The sequence below is a fragment of the Chelon labrosus genome (assembly GCF_963514085.1).
Source record: "Chelon labrosus genome assembly, chromosome: 23".
NCBI lineage: Eukaryota > Metazoa > Chordata > Actinopteri > Mugiliformes > Mugilidae > Chelon > Chelon labrosus.
In genome coordinates, this window is record NC_140356.1 from 11,361,859 (window position 1) to 11,384,915 (window position 23,057).

The window sequence follows — 23,057 nt, forward strand, 5'->3', positions numbered from 1 at the left end:
TTGCCTTCTTTGCATAATTTTAGTTCAAAGAAAATAATTACAGTTGAAAGAGATTTGAATTTCAACAGTGGGCTTCGTAAATGATCTCCATTCTTGTTTTTAAAGTGATTTTAGAACAACAGAGAGATCCAAAAGCTGTCTCACTCAACAGGGTGATGCTTTTCATGTGGATACTACAAAACTGCAACTGCTTCATATCAGAAAAAAGAAGAAAAAAAGGAGAGAGGGAGAAAAACTAAAGCAGAAGGCTAAATGAGCAACGGCAAGACGGTACTGATGAAATCATCATCGAAGATCATGCAGACTTTAAATCCCAAATATCTATATCTGTGTTAACTGGGGTGACTTGGGGCTGATGGTTCTGTAAGCATTTTGGGAGGTTTGGATACTACTATACTGTAACCGCTTTTTTTTTATTTTTTAAACAGGATCTTTGACCCGTACTCTAGGTTTTACAAAAATAAAACTGGTATTTGTATAATTTGGCATATGGGAACAATTTGTATATAAACAAAAAAAAATATTTCTTTGTCATTTTTAAGTGAATTTCAATTTCAATTTTATTTTTTGAATCGTAACTGTAATAATTTCATAGTAACATGACATTGTTTTGGTCCAGCCTTCAAATTCAAAAGACCGTGCTTTTATGTTGTATAGGAACTTCCGCCGGAAATACTCCGACTTTTGTTTTGGAAAGCCGCTGCCCAGCGGCCGCCATTATTCTTCCTGGCTTGACGTTCGAGATAAAGACAATTTAATACTTTATAACATTGTATTTCGTGGTGAACCGCTACACGGGTTGCCTGTTTGGCACAGCAAGGCGATCGTCTATCGATTTAGCAGCGCATCCCGAGCACACTATGGAAAAGCGGTCTGACACTGCTGGTAAGTTGCTAAGCTAACGTTAGCATGCTAAAGGTAGCTGCCGCCGAGAGTGGTGGTCAGAAAACGAGATGCAGCTCAATTCATCTGTTGCAGAGAGCGGGCTGTTTGCTCTGCTTCCCCACCCTACGTGAATGTTACTACGTCCGCTCCGTTATTTGAGGGCGGTGTGTTAGCTAGCTAGCTTGCTATCAAGCGTTAGCAACTGCTTTCCGAGCGGTTTGATTTAAAATGAAATCGTCCGTACACCGGATGCAACGTTCGGCCGTTGCACATTTTTTGTTTCCTACTACGACACCTTCCGTTAAGAAAGAATGCACGCTTAGCTTAAAGTTTAAACCTAACTCATCTATAGTTGGCGCTCATTCTCGTTACCATTGCACATGAACACGCAAACGTGCACTTTTTTTTTTTTTTTTTTTGAAATCCTCTGCAGCCTTTGAAGCGCGTTGTCAGCACTGCAGCGCCCCCTACAGCACATTTCATTCCGGTTTTGCAGTCTAATCAAATGTGGGATAGTCCCAACAGTGTCACTTGCAAGCTTGCAAATGTTTCCCTGCTCTTTTCCAGGTGTCAGAGGAGCCCTTCCCCTGGCCTCCCTCCGCCTGATGGCCTCTCCCCTGCAGCTGACGTATTCGTACATCTGGCAGGTGATACGGCAGAAGAACGTGAGGCAGTACGGGAAAGTGGAGGAGTTTGTGACCATGGTGACGCACACCGTTCCTGAGCTCCTGAGTTTCAAACAGACTGCTCAGCTAATCTTGGGGCTGAGAGCAAGGGTGAGAGTTGGTTTTATTCATTTGTGTGTCACACAGTAGAAGATGACACACAGATTACACTTAACTGGACTTAGATGACACCAGAATCAGGCTCAGAGTTTGGTACCCTCCAGCAACCCTCACTCACAATGAGGCAAATGTTCACACAGCGCTACATTAACTCCACATGTTTCCTGTGTTTTCTTGTGGATAATTGGCGCTCTTGTGCTCTAGGTCATTTTGGATTTGCTTCACAAAGAGGGCCCACCAGATACCAGGGCCATTCAGACTCTCATAAATAAACTGAAGGTCTCCACGCCTTCAGGGGTAAGTTTGCACTCCTTTTTTTGTCCCTGAGAAGGAGTATGCTGCAGCACGTGGGAAATCTAACTTACACCATTTCCTCTTTTACAGAAGGACACGGAAGTGGAGAAATCTCAGACAAACTTCCTGGTGCTGGTCCAGAATCTGCTTAAAAGCCCTGCTGAGAGGAAACGCTTCTTCCAGGTATATTACGTTTTCATAATGAATGCACGCTCACTGCTCATTTACTACATTGTTTAACACTGTGAGTGCGGCCATCACAGTGCACATGGCGACGTCAGACATGTAATTCTTGCACCGCTTCGTAATTTCAAAGACATTTTTAAACACATTTCTCTCTCTCTTGCTGCAGGAAGAGTTCCCTGTTCAGTACGGCACAAAGTTTGACACAGCGCTGCAGACCCTTATTGCAGGCCTCGTATGCAAGCTGGAGCAACTTCTACCTGTTCCCAATCTGTCCCAGGTATGCACATCCTGATGTCCATAGATTATTATAATTACTCTTGGGGTAGTCACGTCAGGACGGGCAGAGTTCCCCCTGGCTCCTTGGGTGTTTTGTAGGTGATCTTTTTTTTAAAAAACAAAACGGATACTGAGTTTTGACTATAATTACTGTAAGAAGTTGCAGCATCTGGACACATTTGGGTGTCTGCACGAGTCACCAAGCTATTATATTAATTATTTCCATGTCCTGCTACTCGACTTCAGCTTGGTGCCATGATCTCAACGGAGCCCGCTATCCTGGAGGCGTGTGGAGGTTTCATCCCCGACCCTGGGGATCTGAAGCCTCTCCTTTTACACCAACAGGCCAAAGGACTCCTTGGTGTTAAAGGTATGTTTTATAAAGAAGAGACACTTCATTAAATGTTATATATTTTGTGTAAACAAGGTAAAACGATGTATAGGTGACTAAACATAATGTTGCATACGTTGCAAGAGAAATTTACACAGCCTCTCTTTTTTTCGTGCAGCCACCATTTCATCCTCAGTGGGCGACTGTGTTCTCTCTTCACTTGCCTTCCGGCCCAAACCAGTAGAACCGCCACTGCCGCCGCCGCCGCCGCCGCCACCGGCAGCCCCAGAAACACCAAAGCAATTAGATGTCACTCTTAATGAAACAAGCACTACCTCCCTTAGCGACACTGAAGACTTGGGCATGATGTCAGATGAGCCTGACAGCCCAGTGACGCCCGCCGCCAGACCTCAACTTAGAGGCCGTTACACCCGTAAAACAGCTGATACCAGTGTGACAAAGGAAAAGAGTGTCACAGCAACAGCTCAGGCAGAGAACTTGGTGCAGGAGAAGACGTCTACACAGGAAGAGCCCGCCACAACTCTGCAAAGCGAAGAGGATGATGGAGCAGCACAGCAAGACAAACTAGAACCACAGCGGCTGCCCTTGAAAGCAATCCCTTTCAGGGTAGTTCCAGTGCCGATCAAAACCTCCTCCAACTTACAGGGTGCCGGTGATGCAGGAACCAAAGATGGCCAAAAGCCCCAGACTCAGCGAGTCACATTGCATCAGTGGGTGTCACAGATCGCCACTAACTCGCTGTCACTCCCAGCCTTGCCCCCTCTTCCTCCAGCCAGGCTGAGCGCTAGAGATGACATGAAGCCAACCATAAGAAGAAAAAAGCAAATCAGGCCTCTAGCTGACCGATTTACTTGCAGCGTGTGTGATAAGAGCTTTGCGTATCAGTCCAAGCTGATGGACCACGAACGCATTCACACCGGAGAGAAGCCTTTCGTGTGCACGGCATGCAACAAAAGCTTCCGAACGCAGGCGTTCCTCAACAACCACCTGAAGACCCACAGCACGGCGCGTCCTTACGCTTGCGGCCAGTGCGGCAAGTGTTTCACAAAACTGCAGAGCTTGACGAAGCACATGCTGGCCCACAGCGGCCAAAAGCCCTTCTACTGTAACATCTGCAACAAGGGCTTCACGCAGTCCACCTACTTCAAAAGACACATGGAGTGCCACACAAGCCAGATGACATTCCCCTGCAAGCACTGCAACAAAAGCTTCCCAACAGCTTTTAAGCTGTCGAACCACGAGCGCTGGCACATCAGAGATCGTCCTCACATGTGCGAGCGGTGCGGGAAAAGATTCCTCGTGCCTAGCTTGTTGAAGAGGCACATGGGCTACCACATCGGAGACCGCCAGTATCTCTGCTCCCAGTGCGGGAAGACCTTTGTTTATTTGTCCGACCTGAAGAGGCACCAGCAGGACCACGTGCCCAAAGCAAAGATCCCGTGCCCTGTGTGCCAAAAGAAGTTCTCCAGCAAGTACTGCCTGAGGGTTCATCTACGGATCCATACCAGAGAGAGACCGTACAGGTGCACCCTGTGCGACAAGACCTTCACTCAGGTCGGAAATCTGAAGGTCCACATCAGGTTGCACACCAATGAGCGCCCCTTCAGCTGCGACGTTTGCGGGAAGACCTACAAGCTGGCGTCCCATCTGAACGTCCACAAGCGGACTCACACGTGCAAGAAACCCTGGACGTGTGACACGTGCGGGAAGGGGTTCTCTGTGTCCGGCCTCCTGAAGAAGCACGAGCTGCTGCACACAAGAGATGCCAACCCCGACTTCTCCGGTAAGCGGAGACACAGGGGTAAGCACAAGAAGCACGCCCCCAAGAGGAAGTATGATGAGGAAGAGGAGGGCAGCGATGATTATTAAATCAAAGACACACTAAGTAAATAGAAATGCTTAAATTAGGGGTTTTCAAACTGATGCTGACCATAGGTGGAATTGAATAGGCAAGTCCAGGAACTGCTGCACAGGAACATGCAACCAGGTCAATTTACAAAGATTGACCTGCTACATTATGGTTGATATGAAGATCACTGAATCTTAAGTTTAAATTTGAGTTATACTGAGTATTAGCATAGTGCAGTCCACTAGTTATTTTAGAGGTCTTACAATACTGTGATGTGACAAAGTGAGTTCAGGTAATAGAGTTACCCTAAGATGTCACATTTTGAGACAAATCAGGTAGCAGTAGAGGATTAATTCCCGATCAGTTTTTGGGATTAACAGCAAAGAAAGTGGTGGTGTTTCAAAGTCTGAAAAAAATATTTTCCATACATCATGTGTTTTTTTTTTGTTTTTTATCATTTAGCAAACATGTAAGAGATGACTATAATGTACAAAATAGAAGTATTTCAACGCATGTGACTGTAGATCATTTGTCTGCTGTGTATTAAAATGCTGTAGTGTCACTAGGGAGCATTTCAAATTGTTACTGTCCTCGTGTAAACTGTAATAATTCAAGAAGAACACGCATTTTTTTGCTTGTATTTAATGCAACTTGAACTGTTAACATTACTCTGCTTTTCTTTTTCTAGCGTGAAATAGGCTCATTTGTGTTTACTGCCTTTTCGCCGTTGGCCCCTAACAGTTTTGTTACTTCTTGCTCCAATTGTGTTAAATTAATACAAAAATATAAATGGAAAAAATAGAGCACAACAATTTAACATTATGCAAATGTTTGATGAGGTTGTGTATTTCCGTAACTTGTCCTAGTGTGAGCATATTTGTACATAACCCACTTAGTAATGGATCTGTATTTGCTTTGTTTTTTTGATGTTTTTCAGAAAAATAAATACTCATGGCAAACATTTGTCTTCTTGCTGGTGTATATTGTGTAATTCTCGTCCACTTACATGAGTAATGTGCCCTTCATGAATCCTGAAAGGGAACTTGGGTGTGGGCTTGTGTTTAGTCTTCCTTCATTTAAGTACATTAGTATTAATTAAGGCATGTGTTCTCGCGAGATTTACATAGTGTAGCTAGCGTTGAGTAGTTGGGTCTAGTTAACTCAGCTAACTCAGTTTTGTGTGGACTATTTAGGAAAATATACAATTCATATGAATTCGTAAGTATAAATATTTTGCAAGTAGACTAACTATGCTGTGTACGTGTGCTAATTTAAGTAACTTACAGTTAAATTATAACTTAAAAGGCAAGCGAAAGTGCGAAAATAAAAAACGAAAATAATAGCGGTAAATAATTATATTTATATAATTTTTGACTCAATAGAATCGATTTTTCTTGACGTTAAGTGCATTCTGCGGGGACAATCCGCTATAATAGCGTATTTCCACCGCTCCGTCAAGGCACGCCTCCGCCCCGCTACACGAACCAAACCCTTATCACGGTCTCCTTCCTGGTTCTGGGAACAACCGCCGGCTCCGCCCTCAGCCGGGCCGTAGCTAGGCAACGCTCATCTGATTGGCTCACGCATAGCGACGTCGTTCAAGCGACAAGAGGAAGAAGCGCCATTTTGAAAAAAAAAAAAAAAAAAAGTGGAAAGCAGTTGTTTGTAGTTGCTCTCACTTTCAGAAGCAGAGGGAAGAAAAGAACATGGAGCTGCCAGTGAACTGGTCTCATGAAGAGACTCAGGCGCTTATTGGCGTGTGGTCGGAGGGGAGGATTCAGCGTGACCTGGAGGAATCCTGTAGAAATGAGAGTGTTTACAGAGAAGTGTCAGGCAGGCTGGCTGCAATGGGAGTCAGTCGCTCAGCAAAGCAGTGCAGACAGAAGATAAAGAAGCTCAAACAAGAATACAGAAAAATTAAAAGTGACTGTGAAGGCAGTGGGCACGTCAGAGAGACCTTCAGGTGGTACGATGCTATGGACACTGTCATGAGTAACAGTCCTGCTGCGACAGAGAACCCAGACCGGTCAGACACCATGATACTGGAATTCATGATTTCAGATGTGGAAGCAGGTAGGTTTTATTTTAGGGATGCACTTACAGTACTACTTCTTGTCAGACCAAAAAAGTCCTCATAGCAGAGTACTTCCTGGTACCAGGTCTAGTACTTAAAAATAACAACTTATTATTTCCAAACATGCTTTATTTTTAGAAACTTTAGTAAACAAATCTTTATTATCATGATCAGCCTATAAGATGTTAATATGCAACAGTTACATGCGGTGGGTATCAGCCGTCTTAATTCTGTCTGACTTGGACTTGTTGATTCCAAACTCTTCGTTCAACTCTTTTATTCATGTTAATGCACACTATTGCACCTTACTATCATTCCTATGCTTTCATCTCTATTTCTTGTACATTTGTTCATATGCTAATTCTGTAAATTTTTTGCTTATACTACTTTTTATTTCACTAGATTTTACTTGATTTTACTTATATTTTATTTTATTTTATCTTTCTTTTTAGTTGTGGTTCTCAGGAGTGTTTTTTATGTGCAACTGAGCTACTGTGACCAAGCAATTTCCCTTGTGGATGATTGAAGTGATGATTAAAATACACACCATATAGTAGGGAAGTCAAATGGATGCTGACAGCACTGAATTATTTAATACATAATGTACAGACTAATTAAACCTATTAATTGAGTTATTTGTCTCTTGCAGAGTCATCCTCTATAACAGACATTTCTCAAAGCTGCACCCCACCTGGCGATGTTGCACCATTCACTACACCTGACCCAAGACCTTGTTCCACAGAGAACCCACAAGAGCCCTACTCTGTTAAACTAGAAGGCTATGAAGGTCCCTCCACAAGCACCACAGAGACCTTGGCTGCAGTGAAAACATCTATCCAAGGCAAGCAGCCATTCAGCCATGTAGGGAGCATTTAATGTAGATATAATAATTATAATAAGTTTAAGTGGAATTTCTCGGATACCTCCGCCTTTATGTTAACTTTTTTCGCAAAGTAACCGTCACCTCTGCAGCAGAAGAAAACAGTAGCAACTAGTGGATTGAAAAAGTACCAAATATTTGTAATTCATATGATTAATCCAGGTCGGCACAGTGGCGAGGTGGTTAGCACTGATGCCTCACAGCGAGAAGGTCCCGGATTCAAATCCATGAGCCGACTGGGCCTTTCTGTGTGGAGTTTGCATGTTCTCCCTGTGTCTGCGTGGGTTCTCTCCGGGTACACCAGCTTCCTCCCACAATCCAAAGACATGCTCATTAGGTTAATTGGTGATTCTAAATTGGCCGTAGGTGTGCATGTGAGTGTGAATGGTTGTCTGTCTCTCTGTGTTAGCCTTGCAATAGACTGGCGACCTGTCCAGGGTGTACCCCGCCTCTCGCCCAATGACAGCTGGGATAGGCTCCAGCAGACCCCACGACCCTTCACAGGAATAAGCGGTTACAGAAGATGAATGAATAATTAATCCAAATTATGGCAATGCTATGCTGTGTGGATTCTGAACTGGTAGCAGAATATCATCTTTAACGTTAATACACCACTGAAGTTTAAATACATTACCTTCTACAAATGTATTTATATTTTATCTGCTGTCATGACTTGACACTGTACGTCCTGTTGCTTTCACAGATAAACCCTTGCGTTCTTGGTCAAATAAAGAGGTCCAAACACTGTTGACACTTTGGGCAAATCCCACCGTTCAACGAGAACTTTGCCGAAACGTGAGAAATAATCAAGTCTATGCTGGCTTCAGTGCCAAACTGGCATCACTTGGATTTAACAAACCGCCGCAAAAGTGCAGGGAGAAAATCAAAAAACTGAAGCAGGAGTACAAGAAAATCAAGAGCGGTCAACACATCGGTGGGAGCAGCAAAGTATGGTTTGTCATCATGGATGAAGTCCTCAGTTCCCAGGGTGCAGCAGCAAAACATTCAGAAACAGCAGATCTTTCCTCCACGGTGTCCTCCTCGCCCACTCAGTCAGCTGTCTTGGATATGGACATGGATGGTGAGTTGAAATTTAAGTAAAAAACAACTAATAAAGATCTGTTATTTGTCTTCATCTGAAGATTGTCTTGCACTGTACACATTATTCATTTTTTGCCATTTCAAACAAAAATCTAAAACACGTAAAACTTAATAAACATTTTTCAAATTTCACAGATGAAATCCAGTGGTTGCCTGATGAAGTACAAGTGCTGATGACCCTCTGGGCGCAACCGAACATTCAGAAACAGCTTCTCAACACACCAACAAGCGATCACGTTTACACGTACCTCAGCAATGAACTGGCTTTGGTGGGGTTTAACAAGACACCACATCAGTGCTATCTCAAAGTGGACGACCTTAAAGAGGAATACAAAAGAATCAAGCAAATGGAGCAGTATGGCGATGTCAAAAGCGACTGGTTTGCCATTTTGGATAGCGTCCTTGACCCTGATGGAGAGGCGTCGAAAGAGCCGGATTCATCTGCTGTGATGACTGAAGCTAAAACATCAGATGACGAGTATGTGAATGGTATGTTAATTCAGTATTAATGAGCAGAATCTTTGAGGGCTGTAAAAACACCAATTCAGATGTCAATGTGTAACTGTATTAAATTAAAAAAATACTCACAACTGTAGTCAAATGGATTCTGAAAGGATTTCTTTAATAAATATATAGTTACAGTGATATGAGTTCAGGTTGATTAGCGTGCATATGGACAAATTGTTTGACTGTACCGATTAATTAAAACCTGACAATTTTGCAGAGTCACCTACTATAACAGACTTTCCTGGGAGCTGCTCCATGCTTAACCATATTCTCCCATTCACTACGCCTGGCTCGACACCCCGTTACATGGAGAACCCACAAGAGCCCAGTTTCTACTCTGTTAAACTAGAAGACTGTGACGGTCCTTCTACAAGCACCAGAGTGAACTCTGCTGCAGTGAAAACATCAGTCAAAGGCAAGTAGTCACTATGTCATGTAGGGTGGCTTAAACATAGATGTAGTAATCAGTAGTTATATTTTCAAATAACAGAGGTATGTATTACCAGAGGCCCTATGATATAATATAACGACACTTAAGTAAGATTATATTATCACGAAACTTGAGTAACAATACGATATTATCACAACACTTACAGTAAATCATAATACAATATTATGATGATACTTAAGTAACAATATGATATTATCAAGATACTTATAGTAAGTCATGATACAATATTATCACAATACTTAAGTAACAGTATGATATCACGATACTTGAATAACAACACGATATTATCATGATACTTACAGTAAATCATTAGCAATATTTTCACGATACTTAAGTAACAATACGATGTCACGAATACTTACAGCAAGTCATACGCAATATTATCACAATACTTAAGTAACAATACAATATTATCACAATACTTACAGTAAATCATTAGCAATATTTTCACGATACTTAAGTAACAATACGATATTATCACAAATACTTACAGCAAGTCATACGCAATATTATTACAATACTTAAGTAACAATACAATATTATCACAATACAGTAAGTTATTTGCAAAATTATCACAAAACTTGAGTAAAAATACAATATGATCACGATGCTTAAGTAACAATACAATATTATCCCGATACATACAGTAAGTTATTCACAAAATGATCACGAAACTTTAGTAACAATGCAGTGTTATCACAATACTTACAGTAAGTCATAATACAATATTATCATGATACTTAAATAACAATACGATATACTCACAGTACCTATATTAAGTCGATATTATTACAATAGTTTAGTAACAATTTGATATTATCATGATACTTAAGTCACAATATAATATCATCACAACAGTAACATCAAGGTAACATCACCTCTGCTGAACACACAAGGAAGAAAAAAAAGCGCAAACTAGTGGACTAAAAAAAGAAACATCATTCTAATAGCAAAAAGTTCAATTCACATTTGCAGTTTACGTAGTAAAAGGTCAATACCTGGTATCCATGTATCAATACAATATTGCCACTGAAAACAGAATAGTGAACTGAATACTGAACACTAAAGTTTAACTGCATTACCTTCTATAAATGCGTTTATTTTCTGTGTTTATCTGGGTCGCTTTCACAGATAAACCCTTGCGTTCTTGGTCACATAAAGAGGTCCAAACACTGCTGACACTTTGGGCAAATCCCACCATTCAACGGGAACTTTGCCGAAACGTGAGAAATAATCAAGTCTATGCTGGCTTCAGTGCCAAACTGGCGTCACTTGGATTTAACAAACCACCGCAAAAGTGCAGGGAGAAAATCAAAAAACTGAAGCAGGAGTACAAGAGAATCAAGAGCGGTCATCACGTCGGTGGGAGCAGCAAAGTATGGTTTGCCATCATGGATGAAGTCCTCAGTTCCCAGGGTGCAGCAGCAAAGCGATGGGAAAAAGCAAATCCTTCCTCCACAGTGTCCTCCTCGCCCACTCACTCAGCTGTCTTGGATATGGACATGGATGGTAAGTTGAAACCAACTAATGAACATGTGTCATGATCTGAAGATTGTTTTTCACTGTACTAATTTTTTCACCTACAGCAGGTGATGCTAGAAGACATATCAGCTCCAGAAAGTTGATGGAATTCTCAATTCTCATTTGCAGATGAAATCCAGTGGTTGCCTGATGAAGTCCAAGTGCTCATGACCCTCTGGGCGCAACCGAACATTCAGAAACAGCTTCTCCACACACCAACAAGTGATCACGTTTACACATACCTCAGCAATGAACTGGCATTGGTGGGGTTTAACAAGACACCACATCAGTGCTATCTCAAAGTGGACGACCTTAAAGAGGAATACAAAAGAATCAAGCAAATGGAGCAGTATGGCGATGTTAAAAGCGACTGGTTTGCCATTTTGGATAGCGTCCTTGACCCTGGTGGAGAGGCGTCGAAAGAGCTGGATTCATCTGCTGTGATGACTGAAGCTAACTCCACAGACAACGAGCATGCGACTGGTATGTTGATGTAAACGTGATGCTGAATCTTTGGTTTAGTTGAATCTTCAGAAGCTGTTTCTGTGTTAACTTTGTTACGTTGCTTTCAGCTGATACGTTGCGGGCTGTTTGGACGTCGGATGAAGTCAAGGAGTTGCTCACCCGATGGGCGGAGGAGAGCATTCAGGACCAGCTGAGATCAACTCAGAGGACAGAGAGAGTGTACGCTCAGCTGAGCTCAGCGCTCGCCACGCAGGGTTTTGATAAGACCACCAGCCAGTGCAGGTCAAAGATCAGAGTGCTGAAACAGAAGTACAAAAGGATTAAGGAACAAAACGACTCCAAAAAGCAAAAAAGCAGATGGTTTGCAATTATGGATAAAGTCCTTGGTCGCTGCAAGCCAGGGACTGAGACTAAACCAACAGCTAAAGTCACAGATTCAATCCTCGGACGTCGACAAGCATCACAGCAAGAGCTACCGGAAACAGTGAAAGGTAAAGTAAGCAGTGTTTTGGTTTAACAGTGGCTTAAATCTGGTCCGGTAACTGTTATTTTAACCTCTCTTTTCGCATTTGCAGGTTGCCGCCTGTCCGTCCCCTCGCTGTGTCTCCTGGTTCCAACCCTGCGTCTGTTGTGTGCCTTCGCCTGGCAAGTGGTCCGGTCTTGTAATGTGGTGCATTATGTAAAGGTGGAGGAGCTGGTGCAGTCGGTGACAGAGTTGGCTCCAGAGCTGCTGACACCAAGAGAGAAAGTGCAGCTCCTGCTCAGACTCAGGGCAAGGGTAAGAGGCAGTCAGAGTGTAACTAATCAAAGTGGATCTTATTCAGATTTCACAATAAAAGATGAAGAAGAATCACTTTTGTGTACATCACTAGAAAGAAAATCTAAATGTTACCAAGCGTTTGTGAATGTCTGTTTCAGCTTGTGCTGGAGCTGTGTCTCAGAGAAAGCACGGCCGACCTGCTGAACATCCAGCCCCACCTGAAGGTCATTCAAGATCTCACAATAAGCTCCGGCTGCGACCAGGAGGTACGTCTGTCAAACACTGGTTATGTCGTATGAGTCGTCATTTCTAAACAAGCCTTTACAAAAGATATACTGAGAATAAAGGAAGAAATCTAGCGGCCCTGCAACTTTCCGCTCAAACCCGAAACTTTTTTAGTCGTTTTGTGGAACATAATTTACAAAGAAGGAAAATGATCACTCCTTAAGCTTTGGAGTTCTTTTGCATGTGTGCAAGCAAACATTTTTACTCATAAATGACTTTAGTGGCAGTGCGTTGGTTTCGATCTAACCTGAGGACACATCTTGTCGATTGGTTGAAATGCTCCCTGAATCTGGACTTGAAAACCAACGTGTTTGTTGTTTTCTTGCTTTTGAAACCTACTGATAGGAACTGGAGGAGTTGGAAAATTCAAAATCCGACTTTGTGGGGGTCGTTTTCACGCTGCTCGAGGACGCAGAGGAGAGGAGGAGGTTTTTCAAGGTGAGACTCAGTCACCATGGTTTAAGTGATCCAGCCACCTGGATGAGAGGAGACACAGATGAACACTTCCCCTTCTTTTTTTTTCTTCCCAGGAGGTCTTCCCTATCTACTACGGCCGAGAGTATGAAGTTACACTGCACACATTAGTTTGGAAATTCATCTCCAGACTGGACAATCTACTACCCAGCCCTGATATTAAACAGGTATGCCACAGACATACATTGTCAGATGTTGCCTTTTGCATTACATGTTAATTATGTGGTTTGTGTCCTCTTCACAGACTGCAGAGTGGCTCAGCACCTCGGACTCAGTTTTAGAAGAATGTGCACAGCTGGTTTTGGAGCCAGATCAGCTGAAGGAGCTCCTGCACTTCCATCAGCAACAGTCAGGGACAACAAACAAGTGTAAGTCATTCACTACAGTGTTTTAGGTTTGTTTAGTACATAAAAACATGAGGTGTTTCATAAGAAAACTCCTTTTTCCCGCATTTTAAGCAGCAAAAGTAAAGATCTTCCACCAAAAGATAGATACAAATTCTGCTTTTTCTTACAGTATACATACAGTATATGATGTTAAAATGTCGAATATTCATATTAAATGTGGCCAAAGTTTAAATTAAATTACAAGTAATCCCTGTGAGTCGGAGACACAATGTTTTCAATATTCGTTCTGAACTGTTGTCACCTCGTCATAGATTTCTTTATAAAGTCAGATGCAGGTACGTCCAGAAAGTCAAACTACACCCTTCTTGGTATTTATATAAATCTTTTTTTTCACAGGCTTCCCTCAGGGTCAGAATATGTTTCTGCCTGCGCTGTGGCTTCGTCCCAAAGCCAACACGGAGCAGGTCGCTTCAGAGCAACAGGAAGAGGCAACGCCCGACGAAGAAGACGAAGAACAGTTTGACCTCAGCGAGGACGAAGAGTCAGTTGAGGAAAACCGAACCGATGATGCACAGATACTGGAGCAGTGCAGCAAAGGAAGTGAAGACGTGGAGTTGAGAGTTGCACAAAGAGGTGGCATGACGACTGCAGACTGCTCAAGTATGCATTCAACCTATCTTATTTCGAATTTCTGTTGTAATATTACTTGGACTGATTCACAGATGGAAAGAAAATCTAAACTGACTCTCATTATTTCACTTCTTTTAGATTTAAATCAAGCACCTTTACAACTGCAGCTGTGCTCTCTGTGCCCTTACTCTGACAGCCGAGTGTCAGGGCTTCTTGAGCACATCAGAAAAGAGCATCTGTTCCAGGAATCCAGTCGTCTTCCCTCCAGTGAACCTGGGAAAGACGGAGACCTTCAGAAATTTCGCACTCAAGACTTAACACCTGAGATTTGGAGCACAACAGACACTTGTAAGTATTGCGGAAAGGTCTTCAAGGATACATCAACCCTAAACGGCCACATTAAAACACACACTCTACCGTTCCAATGTGACAAGTGCGACAGGAAGTACTCCTCCAGGGCGTCTCTGACTGTGCACCGTCGGATTCACACGGGTGAGACTCCATATTTGTGTTCGCACTGTGGGCAGGGCTTCAGGTCTTCAAACGGCCTTGGGTTGCACGTTCGTATACACACGGGAGACCGGCGGCACAAATGTTCCATTTGCGGAAAGACTTCGATCCAACATCTGAACAGACACATGCGCATGCACAGAGGGGAGAGGAACTATCTGTGTTCAGAATGCGGGAAGGCTTTCCTCTCGTCCGGGGAGTTGAGGCTGCACATGAGGTTTCACACAGGCGAGCGGCCGTACGCGTGCAAACACTGTGGGAGAGGTTTCATTGCCAAATGCCTGCTGACGGTTCACATGCGCCAACATACAGGGGAGAGTCCTTATAAGTGTTTGTTGTGTCCAAAATCCTTTCACACTTTGAGAGCGCAGAAAAGACACATGATGATCCACTCGAACAGAAAATCTTTCCAGTGTTTAAAGTGCGGTAGAATATTCAGGCATGAAGGTACTTTTAAAATACATGTTGAAACTCACAGATGATATTATACAAGAAGTGCAAACTAATTTTGTCATTCTGCTTTAAAAAGTGTAACTTCCTAGTTTCATGAGAAAACAGTTGCCAGATAAAACACTCTATTAATGCATTAAGAACTATTTGGTTCTGTTCACAGGCAGTCTGAAGAGGTTGTTTATTACTGAGTGAAAGCATTTGTTTTAAAAATAAGACTCAACTGATTTGACATGTTTTTTTTTTTTATTCAAAAGTGTACAGTCATTTAAAGGTAAGTTAACCTGAATAAACATTATTTCTAATGTTATCTCTCCATGCAGATATTATTATTTGACAGATATCCATGATAAAGAGTTTTCCCCTGAGCTGCTTTCAAACAAAGACTATTAAAAGATTAAAATGTTGCTGCATGTGAAGGATACCACAGCCTCACCTGCACAGATGATGCTGCTCATCTCTAGAAACCATAGACTGTATAAAGATGGAGGAAAGAACTGCTCCTCAAAAGTGAAGCCGAAGCAAGTAGAGCTCCCCCTGGTGACTGGCTGCAGTATAGGTCATAAGCTCCACCTTCTCCATGTTAGTGGATGGGACTTGGGCCAAACTAAAACACTAAACTACACGTCAAATAATTTTTTTTTCAAGGTTGGTTTCTGTCATTTTAGGTAGTTAATATGATGGTTAGTTATTTGACGATTTAGGAGTTGTGAAAGTTGTAAAAAAAAATAAACAAAAAATAAGTTTAGTGTATAATCCAACATTTCCTTTTAACTGGTGGAGGTAGAGCAGAGCGCAGTACTAATTCATGAGTGAGTCTGGAGGAAGTGTGGTCGGATCATTGATATCGCGGCTCCATGTGACTCCACTCTTGGACCGTACTGTGCAGACTCTGGCTCCAAACTCGCAAGGTGGTGCTGCCCATAACCCCGGGAAAATAGCATCAGTTTGGCCAATGCAAGGAAGTGGAGAACGTTGTACATATTTATATACAGTCTATGCCACAACCACACAATGTCCCAACATACATGCTGAGTTGTGCCCTTAAAACATATCATGACATACAAAAAAAAAAAGTACTACACAAACCATCACCAAAGTAAAATCCCCATCTCAACCTAAGTTTTATGTTTTGTCGCTAAAGGAACGATAAATACAACTCATTCGTAGGATGTGTTCACACTTAATTCAGTTTAAAAGGAACTCTGGTACAACTGTAAGTGTGAATGCTGCCATCTGAAACTTCAGCTAATGTGTTGGTCTGGATCAAATGTACTATTTTGTGTTTTGGTCAGGACCATGAGAACCCTTAGACATATTAGTGATCCCCTGAGAAATTAATGTAGGAGCACATTTGACCCGTATGACCAAATCCTACATTTAAAATCAAATATAACTTTTATTGTTTCTATTATTATTCTTCATTCAGCTTTTCACTTTCTTCCACATTTCTCTGGATTGGTGCCATGTAATGTGTGTTGCTCTTCAAATCAGCATCACTTGTACTTTTCAGCAGCCTCTTCTCAGATATCCACTTAGCCAGCTGTGATACTAGTATAATAGTTGCGGTGGTGAGGAGCATAATTGCAGTGCGAAAAGGGAACAAACGGCGTCTGGAACCATCCTCCTGCATCTCGTCCCACGGCAGGGGCAGAATGTCAGGGAGGCCCATTTCATGTTCCCCAACCAGAACTCTCAACAGAATCGCGAACACAAAGCCAGCACACGCCCCGTACACGTTCACCAACTGGGGCAAGAAAAAGGTGCACATCACCTGGGGAGTCAGCATTGAATACAAAACATCTGCACTGACCATGAGGAACAGGTGAACGGAAGATGATATCATGGCCAGGCCTGCTCCTATCACTCCACACAGGACGACTGACACCTTAACCACCACAAGAATAGTTTTTTCTGATGCCTGAAATAGAAGAAATCCTTTTATGAGCAATCAGGTTTGTTAAACCAACGTTGATCATTCTTGAGACATTCATTTGCTGCTTGCTTGTGTGCTGCAGACCAAAACCAAAGTGTTACTCACCTGTTTCCAAATGATATTCTTGAAGATATTTCGGCCCAGTTGGGAGGCAGCAGACAGGAGTGCAGAGTCGACTGAGGACATCACAGCTGCAGCGAGTGCTCCAATACCAATCATTGAGACGAAGAAAGGGCAAAGATACTGAAGGGCAATTGGCAAGATCATACCAGCTTTTCCCTGTTCGTACGGGCTGGGTGAACCAAAGGTGGTCTCGTTCCAATCTGACAGACATAAAGGAAATGGGATTACAATAAACAGTATCCTAACATGTTCACTTTTTGTTTCAGGTCCTTCCATAACATTATTGGATTAACACCTGAGTCCCATTACACTGATTGGAAATCATCACACCTCACAGATAGGTAATATTGGGTAATTTTCCTGAATAAACAAATACCAAAACATATTATTTCTATTTTATTTGTTTGGTTGGGTTCTCTGTGTCTACTGAAAGGATTTATGTGAGTTGTTTTTATGCCGAAATTCTGAGGGGGACAAAGACTTTTAAGCGGCTCTGTACACTTTGTTTTTAAACTTAAACTTGGCTCAGATATTTTGGATAGCCTTTTACAAACTTCTTACAATAAGTTGCAGCAATGTTGGACTTTCTGAAAACAGAACTGGTGTAAAAGAGTCTGTTTAAAGGGACATTCAACAGAGTGTCTGTGAACAATTGTCGAAAAAATAAAAGTAGATGTCCTAACCAACTCACCAAAACTATAGTTTGATAACATGAAGACAACATGAAATCTTGGAAGTGGTTAATGATGTCAACTTAAGTTTATGTAAGTGTTTGTGTGACAACTGCTCCTTCTAGTCATAATTATTGGAAAGGAAAAGGACATAAAAACTTCATGACTGACTAAGACAGTAAGTACAACAATGTTTAGATAGTTAGGACTAGGTACTGGTAGATGCCGCCACTGCTCCAATGATGAGTGATGGGATGCCGAGGATTGGACATAATATTGCTCCAGCATAACAAGTGATCTTAGCTTGAGCATCAGTGGCTGTGGACAGGACCCTCTGGTAGAACGCTTGGTAGCACAGCCCTCCAATGCCCTTGGAGAGAATTAAAAGCAGAGATAATGACTGTGTTTAGAGGAATGCAATATGTTCAGGAAATGGTTTCCCATGAAGTGCAAATTTTCGTTCTTAAGAATGATGTACTTTCTACTGACGAGTAGAGTGTTGTGGAGTTGCCTATGTAAGATACAGTGCATCTGGAAAGTATTTACAGTGATTCAGTTTTTCCACATTTTGTTATGTTACAGCCTTATTTCAAAATGCATTAAATTATTCACAACTTTTGCTCAATATTTTGTTGATGCACCTTTGGCAGCAATTACAGCCTCAAGTCTTTTTCATGATGATGATGCCGCAAGCTTGGCACACCTATCTTTGGGCAGTTTTGCCCATTCTTCTTTGCAACACCTCTCAAGCTCCTTCAGGTTGGATGGGAAGCGTCAATGCACAGCCATTTTCAGATCTCTCCAGAGATGTACAACCGGATTCAAGTCTGGGCTCTGGCTGGGCCACTCAAGGACATTCACAGAGTTGTCTTGAAGCCACTCCTTTGATATCTTGGCTGTGTGCTTAGGGTTGCTGTCCTGCTGAAAGATGAACCTTCGCCCCAGTCTGAGGTCAAGGTCACAAGCTCACTGTGCTCTGGAGCAGGTTTTCATCCAGAATGTCTCTTTGTCTTTGTCTCATCAGACCAGAGAATTTTGTTTCTCATGGTCCGAGAGGTGCCTTTTGACATACTCCAGACGAGCTGCCATGTCCCTTTTACCGAGGAGTGGTTTCCATCTGGCCACTCTACCATACAGGCCTGATTGCTGGATTGCTGCAGAGATGGTTGTCCTTCTGGAAGGTTTTCCTCTCTCCACAGAGGGATGCTGGAGCTCTGACAGAGTGACCATCGGGTTCTTGGTCACTTCCCTGACTAAGGGTCCTTCTCCCCCAATCACTCAGTTTAGACAGTTGGTCAGCTCTAGGAACCCAGATTTGTACCTCAAAAGACCTCCGTGACAGACAGTTGACTCCATGCTTGGTTTGTGCCACAGGTGTGTGCCTTTCCGAATCACGTCCAATCAACTGAATCTACTCCACTTAAGCTGTAGAAACATCTCAAGGATGGTCAGTGGAAACAGGATGCATCTGCGCTCATTTGAGCTTCATGGCAAAGGCTGTGAATACTTATGTACATGTGATTTCACTACCGTTCCCCTTTAAATATAACTTTAGTGTCATTTGTAGTCGTTCGGGAGATATTTAGATCCGCATATATCCATATAGTGGGAGTGACTGGGGCACCGAAACGCAGCCTCTAAATAATGCATTATCTGCCGCGAAACTCGTTCATTTCACTGCGCACCGCGCACCACGCACGGCTTGTTTACCTGTAATTTGCTACTGCTAGTTTTTTTCAACATGGCTGAATATTTTTCCGATTCTGAGGTTGTGGACGATGACATTGTTTATGATGGATGTCCTTAACGTTTTGAGCCAGAGTATACGGATGAGGATCTCGTTGAAAGGAGGATGCGGAGGCAGAGAGAGGAACAGCTGGCCAAAGAACAACAAAACGCTGCACATCTGCGAATAGATAACAGGTAACTCCGGACTCAGCGGAAAATTGCACTAGCGTATCATAAAAAAATATTGGTGAAATGAACGAGTTTCGTGGCAGATAATGCGTTATTTAGAGGCTGCGTTTCGGTGCCCCAGTCACTCCCACTATATGAATATACGCAGATCTAAATATCTCCCGAATGACTACAAATGACACCAAAGTTATATGGGTGAGTAAACGATCATATTTTATGCCAGCAATAAGGTCCAGGTTGTAAAAAACGGTAGTTCCCCTTTAATTCATTATGGGATAAGGCTGTAACATAACAAAATGTGGAAAAAGAGAAGCACTGTGAATACTTTGCGGATGCACTGTGATGTGATGGGGGCCATTGATGGCCCTTACCAATAGCAGTAACTCGTCTACCCAGCGTCCTGCATCTTTTAGTTCCAGTCTGCCGATCCATGGCTCCTGGTGCAGCTTGGTTACTGCAGCAATGGTGAAGTTAGCAGAGTGGGGGCTTGTCAGGATAAAAGACACGCAGAGCCACTGAAATAAAGAGGAAACTACTAAACAGTGCTGCGGAAAACATCGTAGTAATTCAAAATTTCACTGGAAGGGATCAACAAAATCTTTTAAATCCATTTTGATTTTACTTTTACCAAATTGCATTTAATTCCATCTAATAGTTTAAGACTTTAGGGTATGAACACACCAAACCAACATCAAAGGACTAGAATCAACAACCACCAGCAAAGACACGACTATCACTTGGTGTGTCGTGGCCGCTACACCTACACACTAGATGAAATGTCAAGGAGTAATCAAAATCAATACTGAATGACCATAGCACACTATCCAACAGAACAGACCAAACATACATATACCATATATACCAAAAATATGTGATGGTTCTGTCATCCAAGTCATGTATATCCAAAAGTCGATGCTTTAGAATGAAGCGAAAGAGCTTCATTCTAAAAATGTGAGAAAGCTTTATAAAAAATCTCCCTACTAAGCCAAGCATGATGAAGCTTAGCTGGATGACATCAGTGTAAGCCACAGAGTATAATCCTCCCATTAATGTGTAAACGACTGCCACAGCTGCAGAGATAGCCACAGCCAGTGCGGAGGAGATATCCATGACCACGCTTACTGTCCCACCTGTAAGACATACATTAATAAGTTTCACAAAGCTGCTATGGTGTTACTTTCACTGTAATTTTAAAATGGTTGTTTTAGTTTCCTGTTGGCCAACACATAGATAATAAGAGTAGTTCAACCAGCAATGTTAAAATACCGGTGTCATTGTAATGCGGTAATGACAAACTTACCCAACGCAGAAAGAATGCATGTGATCCACAAGATGTCTCCAAGGAGAGCAGGAATGAAGAGAATAGCTCCGACAGCGTTGCCATATTTCTCTTGAAATGGGTCCATGAGGGTGACATATTTCTTTGACCGAATAGGTTTGACAAAGAACAGTCCACCTGCAGTCAGACAAAAGAAAACAGTACACCCCACCAACCAAACCATTACTAACAAACATAGCGAATAGTTCATATACTGTATTTGATTATCAGAGAAGGTTCAAAAGCAACAGTTGTCCCCCTACTGTCCCATAAATCGTATTGGGAGAGAGACGTTGTGTGAATTAGGCATTTTATTGTTATATACAAGCTATCATTGTTACAACAACTGAAGAAATTTTCTCTCATTTAAACATATGGGGATTTGTTGAACGTCTACCAATGGAAATTTCCAGATGCGGCTCTCACTTCTATTAACAATGCCATGGTACACAAAGCAAAAGTGCACAATACACAAATGTTGGTACCATGTCGGTGCCAGACCTATACTACCTGGAGGAGCCATTTTCACTATCCACCTGAGTGGCGCTGTGGGGGATAGTGGAAGGATATTTAGGGTGCCCACTAATTGATTCAGGTGTGGCGCACAGGAAGTCTTTTGTTTTTGACCGCAGGCTGGCGGGAGATGTTGAGTTCTTTGTTTGACCGCTTTATGCTTTTGTTTTGCAAGTTATTAAATGGAGTGGCATATCCAAACTATTTTTTTTTGCCTACAAGAGTAGTACTGAGTGTGACTTAGTGGAAGTCACAGAAACGAAGATCCTACCAGCTAAATTAAGAGAACAACATGTGACATCCGTGAGAATCAAAATCGCAGACCATGTTTCAATGATGTTGTTCGCTTTGTGGAACACCAGGTCAAACTCTTGTCTGATCCAGTTTTTGGAGATATTTGTAGTGGAAAAATACGAATTGCTGACTGTTATGCATGTAGGAGGAAAACACCTGCAACTGTTACTGATTAACGAGAACTGTGAACTGTTCTTGCTTTTGCTCACACACGAACATCCGCAGATAACAGTTGATATACGAGAACCTTCTCAAGGTCACACTGTTGTTGGGCAAACTAACAGAAATTATAATATCATACGAAAGAACAAGAACCAATGAGCGGAAAGTAACTGTACCATATGCAAAGTGACAACGCCTAGTTTCAAGTATAAAAAATCCTGTAAGACCTAAACTGCCCCGAGAGAATCCTCGGAGCATTCACAGCCTTTGTTGTTCTGTGCATGATTCTCCCCCCCTTCGCGAACGGTATACCTTTGTTTGATGCAATAAAACTCACAAAGACAAAACCTTTGACTTGAGATCTTTTTATTCAAAGTAAATAGGAAAATCCACGACATATTCAAACATCAGAAAGAGGGATTTATGTCAAAAGGGATGTGTCTGCAGTGAAACCTAAGGTGAGGAGAGAGAACTTTGCCACAAATGTCTGTGCTGTTAACAAACAACAACAACGTAAAGAAACAAAGGAAATCAATAAAAGCAACATCGGTTGTTTATTCTGTTCACTATGTCACTCCGTGAATAACTGTCCAAAGTTCACAAAAATCAAACACTGTGAAAAAAATCAACTTCTTAAAAGAAAAGAGAGCTTGTTTTGGGTGTCTTAACATGGGCATTGGAGCAAAAATTGTGATAATAGTCAGTGAGCACAAGGGACACCTGTGGCAATGAACCTGAGTCAGCTGTACATAACACACTTGTATCAGCTGAAACCTTTGGAAGCCAAACAGGGGCCGGGAGCAATCGAATGCTGTCGATCCTACTTGTTCAGGTAAAAACAAAAAAGGCAATAAAGTCATTCAAACCTATGCGTTTTTGGACAATTGATCAACATCTACATTTTGCTCCAAAAGTCTAATGCGAAAGCTGAACCTAACTGGAAAAGATCAAAAATATGCTTGCTAACAATAAGTCCCAAAACAGCTGTGTCAACATACTACATTGTAGTGGCCTGGAAGTATCCAACCTTAATGGAGAAAG

General features: G+C 42.2%; 3 protein-coding genes across 6 annotated transcripts in view; 2 read left to right on the forward strand and 1 right to left on the reverse strand.

The window, feature by feature from the left end:
- The first annotated feature begins 704 nt into the window (after window positions 1-704).
- Window positions 705-5,713, forward strand: LOC311508980 (uncharacterized protein). The gene is made up of 7 exons (XM_084573986.1): window positions 705-885; window positions 1,453-1,661; window positions 1,875-1,967; window positions 2,055-2,147; window positions 2,317-2,427; window positions 2,673-2,796; window positions 2,936-5,713. Exons 1-7 carry the CDS (start codon window positions 861-863, stop codon window positions 4,645-4,647), a joined length of 2,367 nt encoding a protein of 788 aa, XP_084430112.1. The 5' UTR covers window positions 705-860; the 3' UTR covers window positions 4,648-5,713.
- Window positions 5,714-6,276: 563 nt separating this feature from the next.
- Window positions 6,277-15,242, forward strand: LOC311508697 (uncharacterized protein). Its single transcript, XM_084573611.1, has 15 exons — window positions 6,277-6,700; window positions 7,351-7,542; window positions 8,285-8,662; window positions 8,818-9,171; window positions 9,407-9,604; window positions 10,772-11,149; window positions 11,291-11,644; window positions 11,734-12,117; window positions 12,202-12,404; window positions 12,545-12,652; window positions 13,017-13,109; window positions 13,202-13,312; window positions 13,390-13,513; window positions 13,889-14,152; window positions 14,261-15,242. The coding sequence occupies exons 1-15, from the start codon at window positions 6,334-6,336 to the stop codon at window positions 15,112-15,114; spliced, it is 4,362 nt and encodes a 1,453-aa protein (XP_084429737.1). The 5' UTR covers window positions 6,277-6,333; the 3' UTR covers window positions 15,115-15,242.
- Window positions 15,243-16,336: 1,094 nt separating this feature from the next.
- LOC311508698 (high affinity choline transporter 1-like) overlaps window positions 16,337-23,057 on the reverse strand; it is a 39,456-nt gene continuing 32,735 nt past the window's right edge. For 2 of the 4 annotated variants that reach the window (XM_084573612.1, XM_084573615.1), the window contains 6 exons: window positions 21,030-21,185; window positions 20,711-20,859; window positions 20,101-20,244; window positions 18,029-18,182; window positions 17,124-17,341; window positions 16,337-17,003 (listed from right to left, as the gene is read on the reverse strand). In XM_084573612.1, the coding sequence (XP_084429738.1) occupies window positions 16,497-17,003; window positions 17,124-17,341; window positions 18,029-18,182; window positions 20,101-20,244; window positions 20,711-20,859; window positions 21,030-21,185 (1,328 nt within the window). In that variant the 3' untranslated portion in view covers window positions 16,337-16,496. The remainder of the gene's footprint in view (window positions 17,004-17,123; window positions 17,342-18,028; window positions 18,183-20,100; window positions 20,245-20,710; window positions 20,860-21,029; window positions 21,186-23,057) is intronic. The other 2 variants (XM_084573614.1, XM_084573613.1) reach the window with 2 other exon arrangements.

Excerpts from the sequence above, each read along its gene's own strand:
- LOC311508980 (XM_084573986.1), top strand. The coding sequence starts at position 861 with ATGGAAAAGCGGTCTGACACTGCTG. Across the intron at positions 2,148-2,316 it reads AGAGGAAACGCTTCTTCCAG|GAAGAGTTCCCTGTTCAGTA; the intron begins GTATATTACGTT and ends CTCTTGCTGCAG. Across the intron at positions 2,428-2,672 it reads CTGTTCCCAATCTGTCCCAG|CTTGGTGCCATGATCTCAAC; the intron begins GTATGCACATCC and ends ACTCGACTTCAG.
- LOC311508697 (XM_084573611.1), top strand. The coding sequence starts at position 6,334 with ATGGAGCTGCCAGTGAACTGGTCTCATGAAGAGACTCAGGCGCTTATT. Across the intron at positions 9,605-10,771 it reads AGTGAAAACATCAGTCAAAG|ATAAACCCTTGCGTTCTTGG; the intron begins GCAAGTAGTCAC and ends TCGCTTTCACAG. Across the intron at positions 13,514-13,888 it reads GTCAGGGACAACAAACAAGT|GCTTCCCTCAGGGTCAGAAT; the intron begins GTAAGTCATTCA and ends TTTTTTTCACAG.